This window comes from Capra hircus, chromosome 11, assembly GCF_001704415.2.
Source record: "Capra hircus breed San Clemente chromosome 11, ASM170441v1, whole genome shotgun sequence".
NCBI lineage: Eukaryota > Metazoa > Chordata > Mammalia > Artiodactyla > Bovidae > Capra > Capra hircus.
Window position 1 is genome coordinate 98179711 of NC_030818.1, and position 12856 is coordinate 98192566.

The 12856-nt window shown below is 59.2% G+C and overlaps 1 protein-coding gene across 2 annotated transcripts in view; it reads right to left on the reverse strand.

The window, feature by feature from the left end:
* FAM102A (family with sequence similarity 102 member A) overlaps window positions 1–12285 on the reverse strand; it is a 35255-nt gene extending 22970 nt beyond the window's left edge. For both annotated transcript variants that reach the window (XM_018055840.1, XM_018055839.1), the window contains exon 1: window positions 12118–12285. In XM_018055840.1, coding sequence (XP_017911329.1) covers window positions 12118–12263 — 146 coding nt within the window. In that variant the 5' untranslated portion in view covers window positions 12264–12285. The remainder of the gene's footprint in view (window positions 1–12117) is intronic.

The window sequence follows — 12856 nt, forward strand, 5'->3', positions numbered from 1 at the left end:
TTTGCCCTCCAGACTTGCCCATACCCGGAGGCAGGCTCTGCAGGCAGCTCGGCAGCTCCCAGGTGAACGTGTGGGGATTCGATTCTCAGCAGACGCAACAGGCCACTCCCTCTTGCTCTTAGAGCCCAAGAGGACAGCAGGCTGTTGGAAGGGATCCAAAGTAAACTTGCTGGCTTTGACCCAGGAATGGTCCAAACCCAGGCACCTGGGTGAAGGTGCCCCCCAACTAAGTGTGGCCCAGCCCAGCTCATTTCCGGGGTACTCTGCCCTGTGCCAGGGGCTGCTCAAGCATGAACCCTCTGCAGGCACAACCACCACCCACTTCACAGATGAGCAAACGTACACTCAGGAGTCCACAGATCACTCAAGAGGTGAGGGATGAACTGCACCCTTAAGCCCTATCTCAGGAGCCCACCCCTATCCCCTGCCATGCAGGATGGCTGGGAAAATGCTCCCAGACAGAAGAGCTGCTCTCAGGAGCATCGTCAATGTTCTTGTGCTTTGCGGGCTGACCCTTCACAAGTCTCAATACTAGAGAAGAGGCAGTCTTGAGACCAGTCTTACCCTAAAAGAGGCGTGGTCACATGAGGTCAGAGTGCATGGCCAGTGGGGCATGACCCTGGGCCAAACCTATCAAGCAAGACCTGCTGGTGTTGGGGACCAAAGCTCGTCAACCTAGGGTGGAAGGGAGAGTGGGGAAGTGTTCCTGGAGGAGTTCATGTCAGCTTCCTGCCTACTTATCGGGCGCAGAACTGACAGCTGTCCCTGCCTGACCTCCTGGAGTCCACACCCCAAGCCCGGGAGGTAGGAACCATTGTCCCCACATCACAGGCAGGGAAACTGAGATTCAAGGTACAGAAGCCACCTACCCCAGGTATGGTTGGGAGATCTGGTCTGAACCCACAGCTGTCTGATCTCGGAATCTCAAACCAGGCCCAGGCCCTAGAAATTCAAAGCAAGAATCCACAGCTGGGCTAGAGTAGCAACTTTCCCTCCCCTCAGAACCCTCAACTATAAAAAAAAAAAACAGAGCTAAAGGGTCAGCTTATTTAACTTATATGCAGAGTACGTCATGAGAAACGCTGGGCTGGAAGAAGCACAAGCTGGAATCAAGATTGCCGGGAGAAATATCAATAACCTCACATATGCAGATGACACCACCCTTATGGCAGAAAGTGAAGAGGAACTAAAAAGCCGCTTGATGAAAGTGAAAGAGGAGAGTGAAAAAGTTGGCTTAAAGCTCAACATTCAGAAAACTAAGATCATGGCATCCAGTCCCATCACTTCATGGGAAATAGATGGGGAAACAGCGGAAACAGTGTCAGACTTTATTTTGGGAGGCTCCAAAATCACTGCAGATGGTGATTGCAGCCATGAAATTAAAAGATGCTTACTCCTTGGAAGGAAAGTTATGACCAACCTAGATAGCATATTAAAAGGTAGAGACATGACTTTGCCAACAAAGGTCTGTCTAGTCAAGGCTATGGTTTTTCCAGTGGTCATGTATGGATGTGAGAGTTGGACTGTGAAGAAAGCTGAGCGTCGAAGAATTGATGCTTTTGAACTGTGGTGTTGGAGAAGACTCTTGAGAGTCCCTTGGACTGCAAGGAAATCCAACCAGTCCATCCTAAAGGAGATCAGTCCTGGGTGTACATTGGAAGGACTGATGCTAAAGCTGAAACTCCAATACTTTGGCCACCTCATGCGAAGAGTTGACTCATTGGAAAAGACCCTGATGCTGGGAGGGATTGGGGGCAGGAGGAGAAGGGGACGACAGAGGATGAGATGGCTGGATGGCATTACCAACTCGGAGATGAGTTTGACTGAACTCCGGGAGTTGGTGATGGACAGGGAGGCCTGGTGTGCTGTGATTCATGGGGTCGAAAAGAGTTGGACACGACTGAGGGACTGAACTGACTGAAAGGGTCAGCTATGTGTGGGCAGGGGGGTGGGGGTTCCCTTCCTGAGCCCCTGAGATCCCCAGCAGGACCATTCACAAGACAAGCGTGAAGGAGGCAGACAGACTGGGGCCCAAGGCCAGGATCTGCCCCCCGACTGGACACGTGACCCTCTCTGGACCTCAGTCACTGCCCTGTCTCATGGGTTTGCTAAGAGGCTGAATGAGAGAGCAGGGCCTGGCGCATACCAGAGTTCACACACACACAAAGGGGGACATGTCTGTTACCGTCAGAAGCAACTGAGACAGACGGTCCAGCAGGAAGACCAGGCGTGCAGGGCCCCTAATGGAGGCCCTGCTTCCCCACCCCAGGATATGTATGGACCAGGACATTTCCCCAGACCTTGAACCTGGCTCAGACATCCCGGGAGGTGGGCTGGCAGGTAGCCCAGGCATGCTCAGGCCGCTCCTGGCTGACTCACACCTGGGTGGAGGCTGAGTCACCCACGGAAGGGAAGAAACAGGAGGCAGGAATCCCCAACTCTGGAGTCCAGTTCCGTGAAGAGCTAGACTCGAGTGAGTCACAGGGATGTCCCTGTCCTCTGAGCCTCTACCCAGCCCCAGAGCCTTTCCTGAAAGCACCCTCCTCACAACTACTACAGACACATTACTTCCCCTTCTGGGTCTACGTATGGTGAAAATGAAGGACTTCCCTGGTAGTCCCAGTGGTCAAGACCCTACATTTCCGACGCAGGGGACACAGGTTCAATCCCTGCTCGGGGAGCTAAGATCCCACATGCTGCACACTGTGACCAAAAAAAAAAGAAGAAAACGGAAGGAAGCTTCTACATCCCAGAGTGCAGGCGTCTTGGAGGAAGGGCCTCTGTTTCACTCACTGATGCTTCTCACGTCCTAAGGACGGCACCTGGCACAGGGAGGCACTCAGTAGGTCTCTGATGACTACATCAGTGACGTCCACAGTCTGGCTCCCAGTAAGCAGCCCTAGACCCTTCCTGTGCTGAGATTTCCACCTCCAGGAAAGCAGCCTCCAGCTGTGGTCAGGATATGCGCTGTAGCTTTCGGTGGTCATCAAGGGGTGAGAGGTCATCACCACCTCTGGATCTGCCCCCAGGTGGCCCCACTGCTCCTGGTCCCTGGGTCAGGCCTCCTCTTGCGTTCAGGGGCAATACCCAGTCAAAGGGCCACCCCCAGAGAAGACAGGGGTCAGGGCCAGAGCGGGCAGGAGTGGCTGATGCGGCCCCTCCCGCCCCGGGCTCAGCTCTTCCTGGAGAGCTGATGTATCCAATGGTCCTCCCCTGACTCAGGGGCACCAGGTCAGGGGCCATGGCTGTCTCTGCCACTGCTGGGCCCAGTGCCCAGCGCAGGAGCCTGGCTCTAATCGCAAATGTTTGCTGAAGGGGGTGAAGCACAGAAGAGAGAAAGAGAAACAATTAAGGGGAGAGAGGGAGCAAGGTGAATCCTTCCTTCCTGCTCCCACCCCTGGATCCCCTCCAATAACGGCCCTGGACTGACATCCACCACTACCAGCCTTTCCAGGGCCCTGACTCAGTGCCGGGGTTTCTGCTGGGTACCTAATGGGGACAGGGGAGGGTGGGTGACCCACTTAATCCAAGCGCCAGGAAGGAGCTCATCACCCCATTTCACAGAAAAGGAAAGCAAGGCTCAGAGAGATCCGGTGGTCTGGCAGCCTTGGGAGCCCACTCTCCATCTGAACTGCCAAGGCCCACACCCAGCCGACCCTGCCAGGGTTTGCAAGAGGCGGAAGAAAAATCCCCAGCCAGAGAAGGCTGTTGGCAGCTGCCAGGAGGAGTTATGGCTCATAATTGATGCTTATCGGGCTCGGGCAGGGATGGTTCAGGCCGCTCAGCCAGAAAGACCCTGGAAAGACCAGAGGATCCCCCCCTTCCCCCTGCCCCGCAAGGCTCACAGGTGCCTGGCCTGATCAAAAGGGTGGGCGTGTCCAGGCAGTTTCTCAACACAGACACATGCACACACTGGGGCACGGCTGGCAGGCTCTCACAGCAATCCTGCGTAACCAGCCACCTAAGAAGCAGGACCTCACAGGTCCCAGAAGTCCCCTCCAGACATGATCCCCCCCAACACAACCCACGCCAGCATTATCCTGACTCCTATCAGGATGGGTGGTTTTAATCAGAATGCTTTTGAACTTTATATAACCGGCCCGGCACGGCACGCTCTTGGGTCTGGCTTCCTTCCCTCAGTGTTGTTTGCCACACTATGCTTGTTGTGAGTGGCAACGGCTGCTGCATGGCCGGCTGGGAGTTTGGTGTTTAATTATTCCATGATGACAGAGGTGGGAAACTGCTCCTATCAGCTGATGGCCGCCTCCCCTCCTGCAACCTGGAGTCCCAAGGGGTCAAGCCCATGGCTGCCCCTGGGGGTTCTAAAATACAGCTCTGATTCATGTCTTTCCATGGCCCCTTGCCCATGGTTCCCCAAACTCCCAAGCCCAGCATCCTGCCTGGGGCGGGGCACAGCGGGGGGCAGGGCAGTAACCCCAGGAGGCAGCACAGGGCACCCCCCACACCCAGAAGGTGCTCAGGAACTCGTCCTAGGGGACTGGGGGTGGGGGCACTCTCGCAGAGGAAGTGGTGGGAGGTAAGGGCACCTTTGCGTGTGAGAAGGATCCAGACTTCTGCCTTCCCCAGCGGCCTTCCAGGCGCCAGGCGTGCACCGCCATCCCTCTTGGCAGGTTTAGTCTGGTTTCAGCTGCCCCGTGCCTGGCCCTGCGCTGGGCAGGTAAGCCCTGATCTAGGAAGCCCTCCTCCCTGCTTCCTGAACACCCGCTGCCCTGCTGGATGGAGGAGGAAGCCCAGACCGAGCAGACAAGGCTGTCAGCTGTGGTTACGGAGCCAGGGAGTAGTTGCCAAGGTCCAAGGGCAGATGCCGGGGCAGGGACCAGCCTCCACCTCCTCCCCGCCCAGCTGGGAGCAGCCCCCGTCTCCACACCCAACACAACCCACCGGTGCCCCCAGCTGCCTCTCAATCGCAGCCTCTGAGCCCCAAGGCGGTGCCCAGCTGCCCCGCAGGCAGTGAGGGCTGCTCCTGACACATGCTGATACCCCTGACACCAGGGTGGGGAGGGCCTGGGCTCAGGCGGCTGGCGGTGACTGGCACTTGGTCCATCACCATCAGCGCCCACGCTGGTTCAGGGCCAAGGGAGAAATGTCCCAGGCCCACGCCAGTGCCTGCCCTTGGCACGAGGCCCCAGGACTAGGATGCAACAGAGGCCACGCCAAGTCTGGGGCTGGAGCTAAGAGGCATGGCCCTCCGGGGTGCACAAGGCCAAAAGCGGGGCCAGGGAAGGCCTTGCAGGGGAGGGGGCTCTTGGGCTGAGCAGGAGTTCGGCCACGTAAAGCGGGGAAACGGAGTCTGAGGACAGGGCAGCTGCAGAAGCAAACAGCTAGAGGAGTCAGGCGGGGTGAAGCCAGGCCCCCTGGGGGCCTCCCACCCTCCCAGGGACCTTGGCACCACCCCCCGCTGCCCTGGCCCTGGCAGAGTCTGCCCTCTACCTCAGGCGGGGAGCAATCTTCTGTCTCCCAGCGAGGGTCCCACAGCTGACTGTGCGGAAGGACCCCTCCCTCTTTCTGCACTTCCTGTGTAGAAGCCCCCACACCCCCCTAGCCCAGCCCAACCCAAGGGAGCACTCCAGCTCTCCCCGGCTTGGAGCCAAGCCCCCCAAGACAGAGCAGGTTCAAGCCAGCAAAGGCAAGAAAGTGCATAGATCCCACAATGGGGACCCTGAGTTCCAGCATGAGGCCCAGCTTCTTAGACACTCGGGAGCTCACCTGCTCCCAGCCCTCCGGAAAGAACTTCTCCCCACACCACCCCTAGAATCCTGAGACAGAGACAGCACCCCAGTCAGTCCTGGCCCCTAGGGCAGTTCCCCCGCCAGGGGGACAACTGAAGGTGGCTCCATCCAGCCCGCTGCCTTGACTCAGCTGGGGACGAGCTGGGCCTCTGATGGGCATTACCTCACTGCGTCCTCCCAAGAACACTGTGGGCAGGCCCCAGCATCTCCTGAGGCCGGGGGCTGAGGCCTGTGCCCAAGGTCGAACGGGCGACAAGAAGCAGAGGACGACGAGTATGTCCTCCCCAGGCCTGTGTCGGGGGGACAAGCCTCCAGCCCGACCAAACAGGCAGTGTGTCCGCCAGCAGGGCTCCTTCCTCCCGACTGTGGGCTGGCCACTCCCCACTGACATCTGGGCAGATGAGGGGGCAGATGGGTCCAGGCCTGCATCCGAGAGCTGTCTGTTCCAAGCCTGGGCACCAAAAGCAGCTCAGAGCAGAGGCTGAGGGTTTGCAACGACCGCCCCAAGCAGACACCAAGGCCAGGCCACGGGCTGGGTGACTTTAGGCCTCACCAAGGCCACCAACGGCACAGTGTGCGACCTCATGGAGAGCCGGAAGGCTGGGGGCGGGGGGGACAGCCCTGGGGTCACAGAGCACACTGAGGCCCTGGGGGCAGGTCTGGTGTCCCCAGAACCCCCAGCACTTGCCAGGCCAGGTGGATAATGAAGAGTGAAAGCCCTTGTCCGCGGCCCACGTCACTTCCAGGTCTCATTCTAAGTGAATCTGACGTCTCTCCCCTGCTCAGACCTTCCGGGGCTGTGGGATGAGATGAGGATAAATCTATATTGGTTGCCATGGGTGATTTACTGCTCATTTCAGCAGCAGGCTAGCAGGGTCACCAGCCTGCACACACCGAGTCCCCAAGCTCCCAGGATCCATGGGCAGATATGCCAGCAGCCCAGGCAGGGCTTCCAGAACGCAAGTCAGAACTTCCAAGTACTGAGCAAGCAGAGTTTAAAGCCTCTCCAGGCCCTCAGATGCACGGTGTGGATGCTGCTGCGAATCCCGAGCCAGAGAGGTTCCCAGAACTGAGCTCAACGTGAGGAAAGGGCCTCGGGGAACAGCCCTGGCTCCGTGGGGCCCGATCACCTCAGGTCAGGCCTCTGCCACTGCCAGGCTGGCAGGCAGGCATGTGGCCGGGGTTGCCAGGGTGGCACCTGCCAATGGTGCGGCCAGCTGGCAGCAGGGGCCAGGCGCCGGGAGCAGACACCAAGGCCAGGCAACAGTCTGGCCGGCTTCAGGCCTCACCAAGCACACCAGCCACAGTCTGACCCCAAGGGAGCCCACAACTGGCCTGATGCCACGACCTGGCTGCCAGCAAGACATCTCGCCACCAGTGCCTGCCTCCTCAGGCCCCAGCTTGCCCAAGGAAGGCCTCCCACAGGGGCCCTGGGGACCAGGCAGATCACCAGCAGGGACCCAGGGGCGTGAGGAGGGGTCAGGAGGAGCCCAGAGCAGGCAGCCCATGGAAGAGGCAGCCTGGGCCAGATGCTGCCATGTGACACTGTCACCAGATGCACTGATTCAAAAGACTTTTTTTTCCTTTTTATGCTGTCAAAATCTGTTAGACCCCTGTATAGGGCAACAAAACTCCAGAATAAGCTCCACGAGGACAAAGACCATGTCCAGCCTGGGGTGGGTGCCCAGTCGACATCTGTCAAGGAGACAGATGACTGAACAGAAAGGCTTCCCAAGTTGGTCCTGGGAGGACCCTTCCTAGGTGTGCCTGGCTGTAAAGTCTCTGTGAGGCCCCCAGACGCACTGCCCCTGACTCCCCTGCCGTGAGGAGACCCTGGGAGCCGGGCTCTCTGCTCCTGGTCACCTCTGGAAGCCCAGGTCCAAGAGGGTGCTCAGTAAATGCAGAGTAGGGACCCGGGCCTGCCGGCCTCCTCCTCTGCCCTCCCCACTCGGTCTGTGAAAGGAAGTGGTGGCCCCACCTACCTCGGGGTCCCATTGCACCCCCACATCCCTGTCCCCTTGGGCCCAAGAGACAGAACCGTGAGTCCATCTCCAGACCAAGATGTGTGGGAGAGCCGGCTGTGTGGGCCAGCAGGTTTGAGAGGCGTCTGCGGCCTTTTCCAAGGAGGGAGGGCAAGGCCCCGCCAAGCCTGAGGTGTTTGTGTAAAAGACCTGGTTTCCCCAGGCCCACAGCCTCCAGCTGCAGAGCTGACCTTTCCGAAGCTCTTCTTCAGACCCCTCCAAATCCCAAGCAACCCTCAGAGGGCTCCCATCCCGGCCTGCTCACGGCCAGGCCCATGGAAGGAAGGCGGTGTCCGTCTTGTGAGCAGGCGTGCCCCCTTTCAAAAGGTTGCCCCAGTGAAAATCCCACTGAAGAAATCATTGAAAACTGAAAGCAGTCACAAAAGAAAGCACAGGGTGAGAGCCCGCCCAAGTCACATGTCTGTTTCTAGACAGCCTGGCACGAGGTCCAGAGCAGGAAGAGCCCCTGGTCTCTCCCTGGCCCAGCCTGCCCCTTCATGCAAGAGGGGCTCTGAGGCACCCGGGGCAGAGGTCAGGGCCAACCAGAGCTGTGCCGTGAGCTCCTCCTACAAGTTGACTCTGAGCGGGTGACTTCTCTGCCCCCAGCCTCAGTCTCCCCATCCACTGGCCCAGGAGGCTCGCTTTGCCTGTCCCCTCCGCAGAGGCCTTGCTGTCCGGTAGATCCGCGCCTCACTCTCGTTCCCTCCCACCACCAGCCACGTGCACGGGGCAGGCTGCAGGCCCAGTGCCAGCCGGGCGCAGAGACCTCTCAGGATGTTTGGGATTCCTCTGGCCTGAAAGACAGATTGGCTCAAGGCTGGAAGCCTGTGCCTGGCCTGCCCTGGGGAGACCACGACCTGGCCCACGGCCTCCCAGCTCACAAGACTTGGCTGAGACGCGTCCCTCCTGGGACCCCTGGGAAAGCCTCCCAGATGCCATTCGGATGCATCTGCTTAGAAGGCCTCTGGGCAGAGACTTTGGCAAATGCCCATTGTGCCCCAGTGCCAGCCCGCGCCTGGCACTGAGTTCACAGCAACGACGTCGGCCCCAGCCCCACCTGCGGCCCCAAGGCCCCTTTCCCTCAGATCTCACCAGATTGAGCCCAGTGCCTCGAAGTGATCCCAATCTGGATTTTCCTGTTGCACCCAGCCCACGGGAAAGAACCTCCTTCCAAGGTCTGGGGACATCACACGGGCCTGCAGCTGCTTCTGGCCCTCAGCCACCAAGTCTAAATCACAGCTCTGCCAGTCCCCAGCTAGGTGATGCGGGTCTACCACTTTAGGTCTCCTGACCCCAATTTCCTCATCAGCTCAGCGGTGGGGTTTAAGGACTCAGCAGATCACACATTCTAGGTGTTTAGCGGGTCCCTGACATCTCACAGTGCGCAATCAAAGGCAGCTTAAACCCTAATGATAAAACGGTTATTTTTGCAATTGCATTTCTAGCCAGGTGACCCCTCCGGATGGCCGAGAGGATTAACAGACACTCCGTGTGCAGAAACACTCGGCGTGGCACCCGGCACGCAGCATGGAACCTGGTAATCGTGAGGATCACGGTTTGTAAGGAGGCCTCAGAGAGGTGAGGCTGGCGAAACAGTGCGACAAGCCACCTGTTCTACCTGCTCAAACTGGGTCAGGCTGGAGCTGTGTACCCAGCTGTTGCCATGGCACTCAATACACAGGGAAACATGCTAAGCTAGGGGGGTGGTTGCTGCAGGAGTGGGGCCTCGGGCCTGCTTCGCTCAGACACCTCCCATGCTGCCACTACCCCCGCTGTCTGGACCACATCGGGGATTCCCGAGGTTGGGGCAGTACGCCGATCACCTAAGCAGGTCTCATACCCCTGATCCCACCCCAACTTCAAAACAACGGGGCTTTGGCCCTCTGGGTGGGGTGGGGGGGCCCTGTGGGGGGGCCCTGTGAGGAGGGGCTCCCAGGCTGCAGACCAACTGGAAGGGGAGTGGATGGGGTAAGAACCTAGGAACCCTCATCTCCTGGAAAAACACCAAAGCACCTCTAAGCAGCCTTGGGTCCCAACATGTCTGTTTCCTCCAGCCACGCTTGCCCAGCAGCGAACAGGTACCCAGAGCCCACTTCATGCCTAGCTGTGTGGGGTTCAGTGCCAGCTCTTCCCTCCTCATCCCACTCAGCTTTCATCTAGGGTGAGGGTTGGCAACGGCTGTCGAGGCTCAGCCGGGTTTAGGGAATCCATGGCCTGTGGCCAAGAGGGAAGAAGGGGAGAGAGGGGAGAAATCCAGATGCTGCGGGCTGAGATCTGGAACTTTTCAGACTTTCCTGCATGAGGGGGCAGGTTTAGGGCAATGGAAAGGCTGACAGGTAGGGTGGCAGGGGCCCCAGGGCCTGGGAAGCCCAGCTGAGACTTTAGCCTGGGGCTGAATACTGACTCCTCAGTAGAATCCAAGACCCTGCCCCCAGCCCTCAGCTCAGATGATAGTCCCCCCACTGCTGACTCTAGCTGGTACCCCCAAGATCTAGGAGGGGCCTGAGGCCTGAACCCCTCTACCATAGTAACCACAGCGGCTGCAACGATTTGCCTGGCCAGACCTGGTACATACATTATCCTTTCCCCATCACAACTGTAGTAGTGGGTATGACCTCCCATTTCACAGAAAAAGAAACTTAAGGCGCAAAGGTAGAACACGGTAGTGGCTAGAAGCACATCCTGAGTTTGAATCTGGCCCCTGCTGCCATAATGCAGGCAAATTACTCCTTCTCTGAGCCTCGGTTTCCACCTCTGTAAAATGGGAATAATCTTACAGGGCACCCCTCCCCGCCCACCAACCTCCACTCTGCTCCATGGCATAATCAAGGGGTTAAGTGAGAGATCCTAGTAAAACAGGGTGCAAAGGACCAATAACTTAACTTGCTGGTTCCTGGAATCAGAGAGGTTAGGTAACTTGCCCTAGGTCACCCAGCCAGTGAGGGGCCGACACCCCAGGCCCTAGCTCTGAGCATAGCCCTTTACCAGAAAGGTTGGGCTACTCTGTGTGTGGCCGGCGGGATCACAGGCTCCCACCCCCACAGCAAAGGGCAGCCCTTGTCTGAATTCCTCAGATAAGCAGCTCCCAGCCCAAGCGAGCGAGCCCAAGTACACAGAGAAGGCACGCTCCACCCTGTTCCACACCGGAGATTCCTAAATCTGGGTTAGGCTATAGGCCTCCTCTCTCTCCTCCCAGCGGAACATTGGACCACCAGATTCATCCAATAGGTCTCCAAACAGGCCGAGTTTAGTCGACAACTGCCTCCTGTGGGGTCCCTGGCAGACAACTTACTTCCTCTTTTTGGGGCCTCAGTTTCTCCACCTCAAACAGGCAACCCCATCTCACAACTATGGGGCAGCCCCAGCTAACTGGGCTCACAAGGAGGCCTGAGGAGCCAAGGGGCACTCCAGCGAGGGGGCAGCCCAGCCAATGAATCACAGGCCCTGGGTCAGGCCCTGGACCGCGTTCTCTCTCTCTCTGCTGAAACTTCTCCACAACTGGGACTGAGAGACCAGTAACTGGGCCCAGAAAGTGGCCGAGCTGAGACTCCAACTCCCATCTGTCACACTCCAGGATGATGTGACCCAGGGAGGGGGGCGGTGCTGGGCAGTGGGCGCAGCTTGGGAACTCGGGCCGCTCTCAGCAATGAGCTGGGCGGCTGGGACTGCAGGATGGGGAAGAACACAAAACTAAACTTGACCGAGCCTCTTTCTTTCAGCGAGGGCAGCAGCCTCCGTGACAAGGGTATTTGCAATGCAAAGCAGTCCAGCTCCAGCCAGAAGAGGACGGTCACTCGGAGGGGGCTGGGCGGGTCAAAATCCAGCCCCCACCCTCCAGCCAGACCCGGAGTGCCCAGGGGCTGGACCTTCCCGGGCGTCAGGGAGTGCCAGGGAACCTGTGGCTGGCAAGGGCTCTAAATCATATGACAGCCTGAGCGGCCAGCTGGGTGCAAGATGCCCTGAAATACTCTCCCCTTCTCAGCCCTTCAAGGCCAAACTCTGCTGGGCTCTGCCTGCAAGCCTGCAGAATGGGCCTACTGTGGGTTGTGTGTGTTCAAGGCCTCGAGAAGGGGCTGAAAGAACAGACACCCGCCCCAGGTATCCATCTGGTCACCAGCAGGTGGGTGCCCCGCACCCTGCCAGCTTCCCTCAGGCCCAGACCTCCCAGATCACTCAGTCCTGCCTTGTGCAAACCTGCCCCAGACACGCATAATCTCCAGGACTCCTCTGGGCCCCAAGGGGCACCTCCACACCTGCCAAGTGGCTAGAATTCGCTCCTCAAACCCCGCTTTGCCCCCCATCTTTGCGCCCACCCCGCACCCAGGCAAGACTGCTCGAGCTCCTACCTTGACGACAAGCTGACAAAGTCCCCGCCATCCAGCAGCCGGACCTTGCAGAAGAGAACCCCATTCACGAAGGGGACTGCAGTCAGCTCCTCCAGGGTGAAAGTGGTTTGGAATTTGAATTTCTTCTTCTTCATCAAGAAAGCCATGAGCGAGTTCCCTGAGTCTGAAGCCCCGAAGGCCAAAAAAATAAAAAAAAAAAGCGGGGGGAGCCAGAAATCCCCAGGATTCTTTTTCCTATCACCACACCCCCTCCTCAAAACACCAGAGCCGGATCCCGCCCAGATGGTGGCTGAGGCAGCAGAGCGGATGGGGAGCTGAGTCCGGAAGCCCCAGGTCCGAACGACCAGTCCAGTTCGCAGGCCGGCAGCCTTCACCCTAAGGGAGCTGGGGCTTGGACGGGTTCCGAGTGGCCGGGGGCTTCACCGGCCATGTAAACATTGGGGCATGGTCCAGGAGTCAAGGGCAGGGGTGGCGGGCGGCGCGCGAGCGGCCGTGCTGGCGGACAGCATCCCGAGAGCCGCGGTCCCCGGAGAGCTCACGCCGCGCGACCAGGCGCGGCGGGCGGACCGGTGAGACTGAAGGCGACGGACGGCCCGGTTGAGGGCCGAGGGCGGCCCCGCCCCCGCCCCGCTGGCGGCCGGGGGTGGCGCCCACGCCGCGCCCACGCCCCCGCACCTGGGTGCCAGGCAGCGGCGCAGGTGAGTCCGGGGAGGCCGAGGGCACCCCCAGGGGGCGGTCG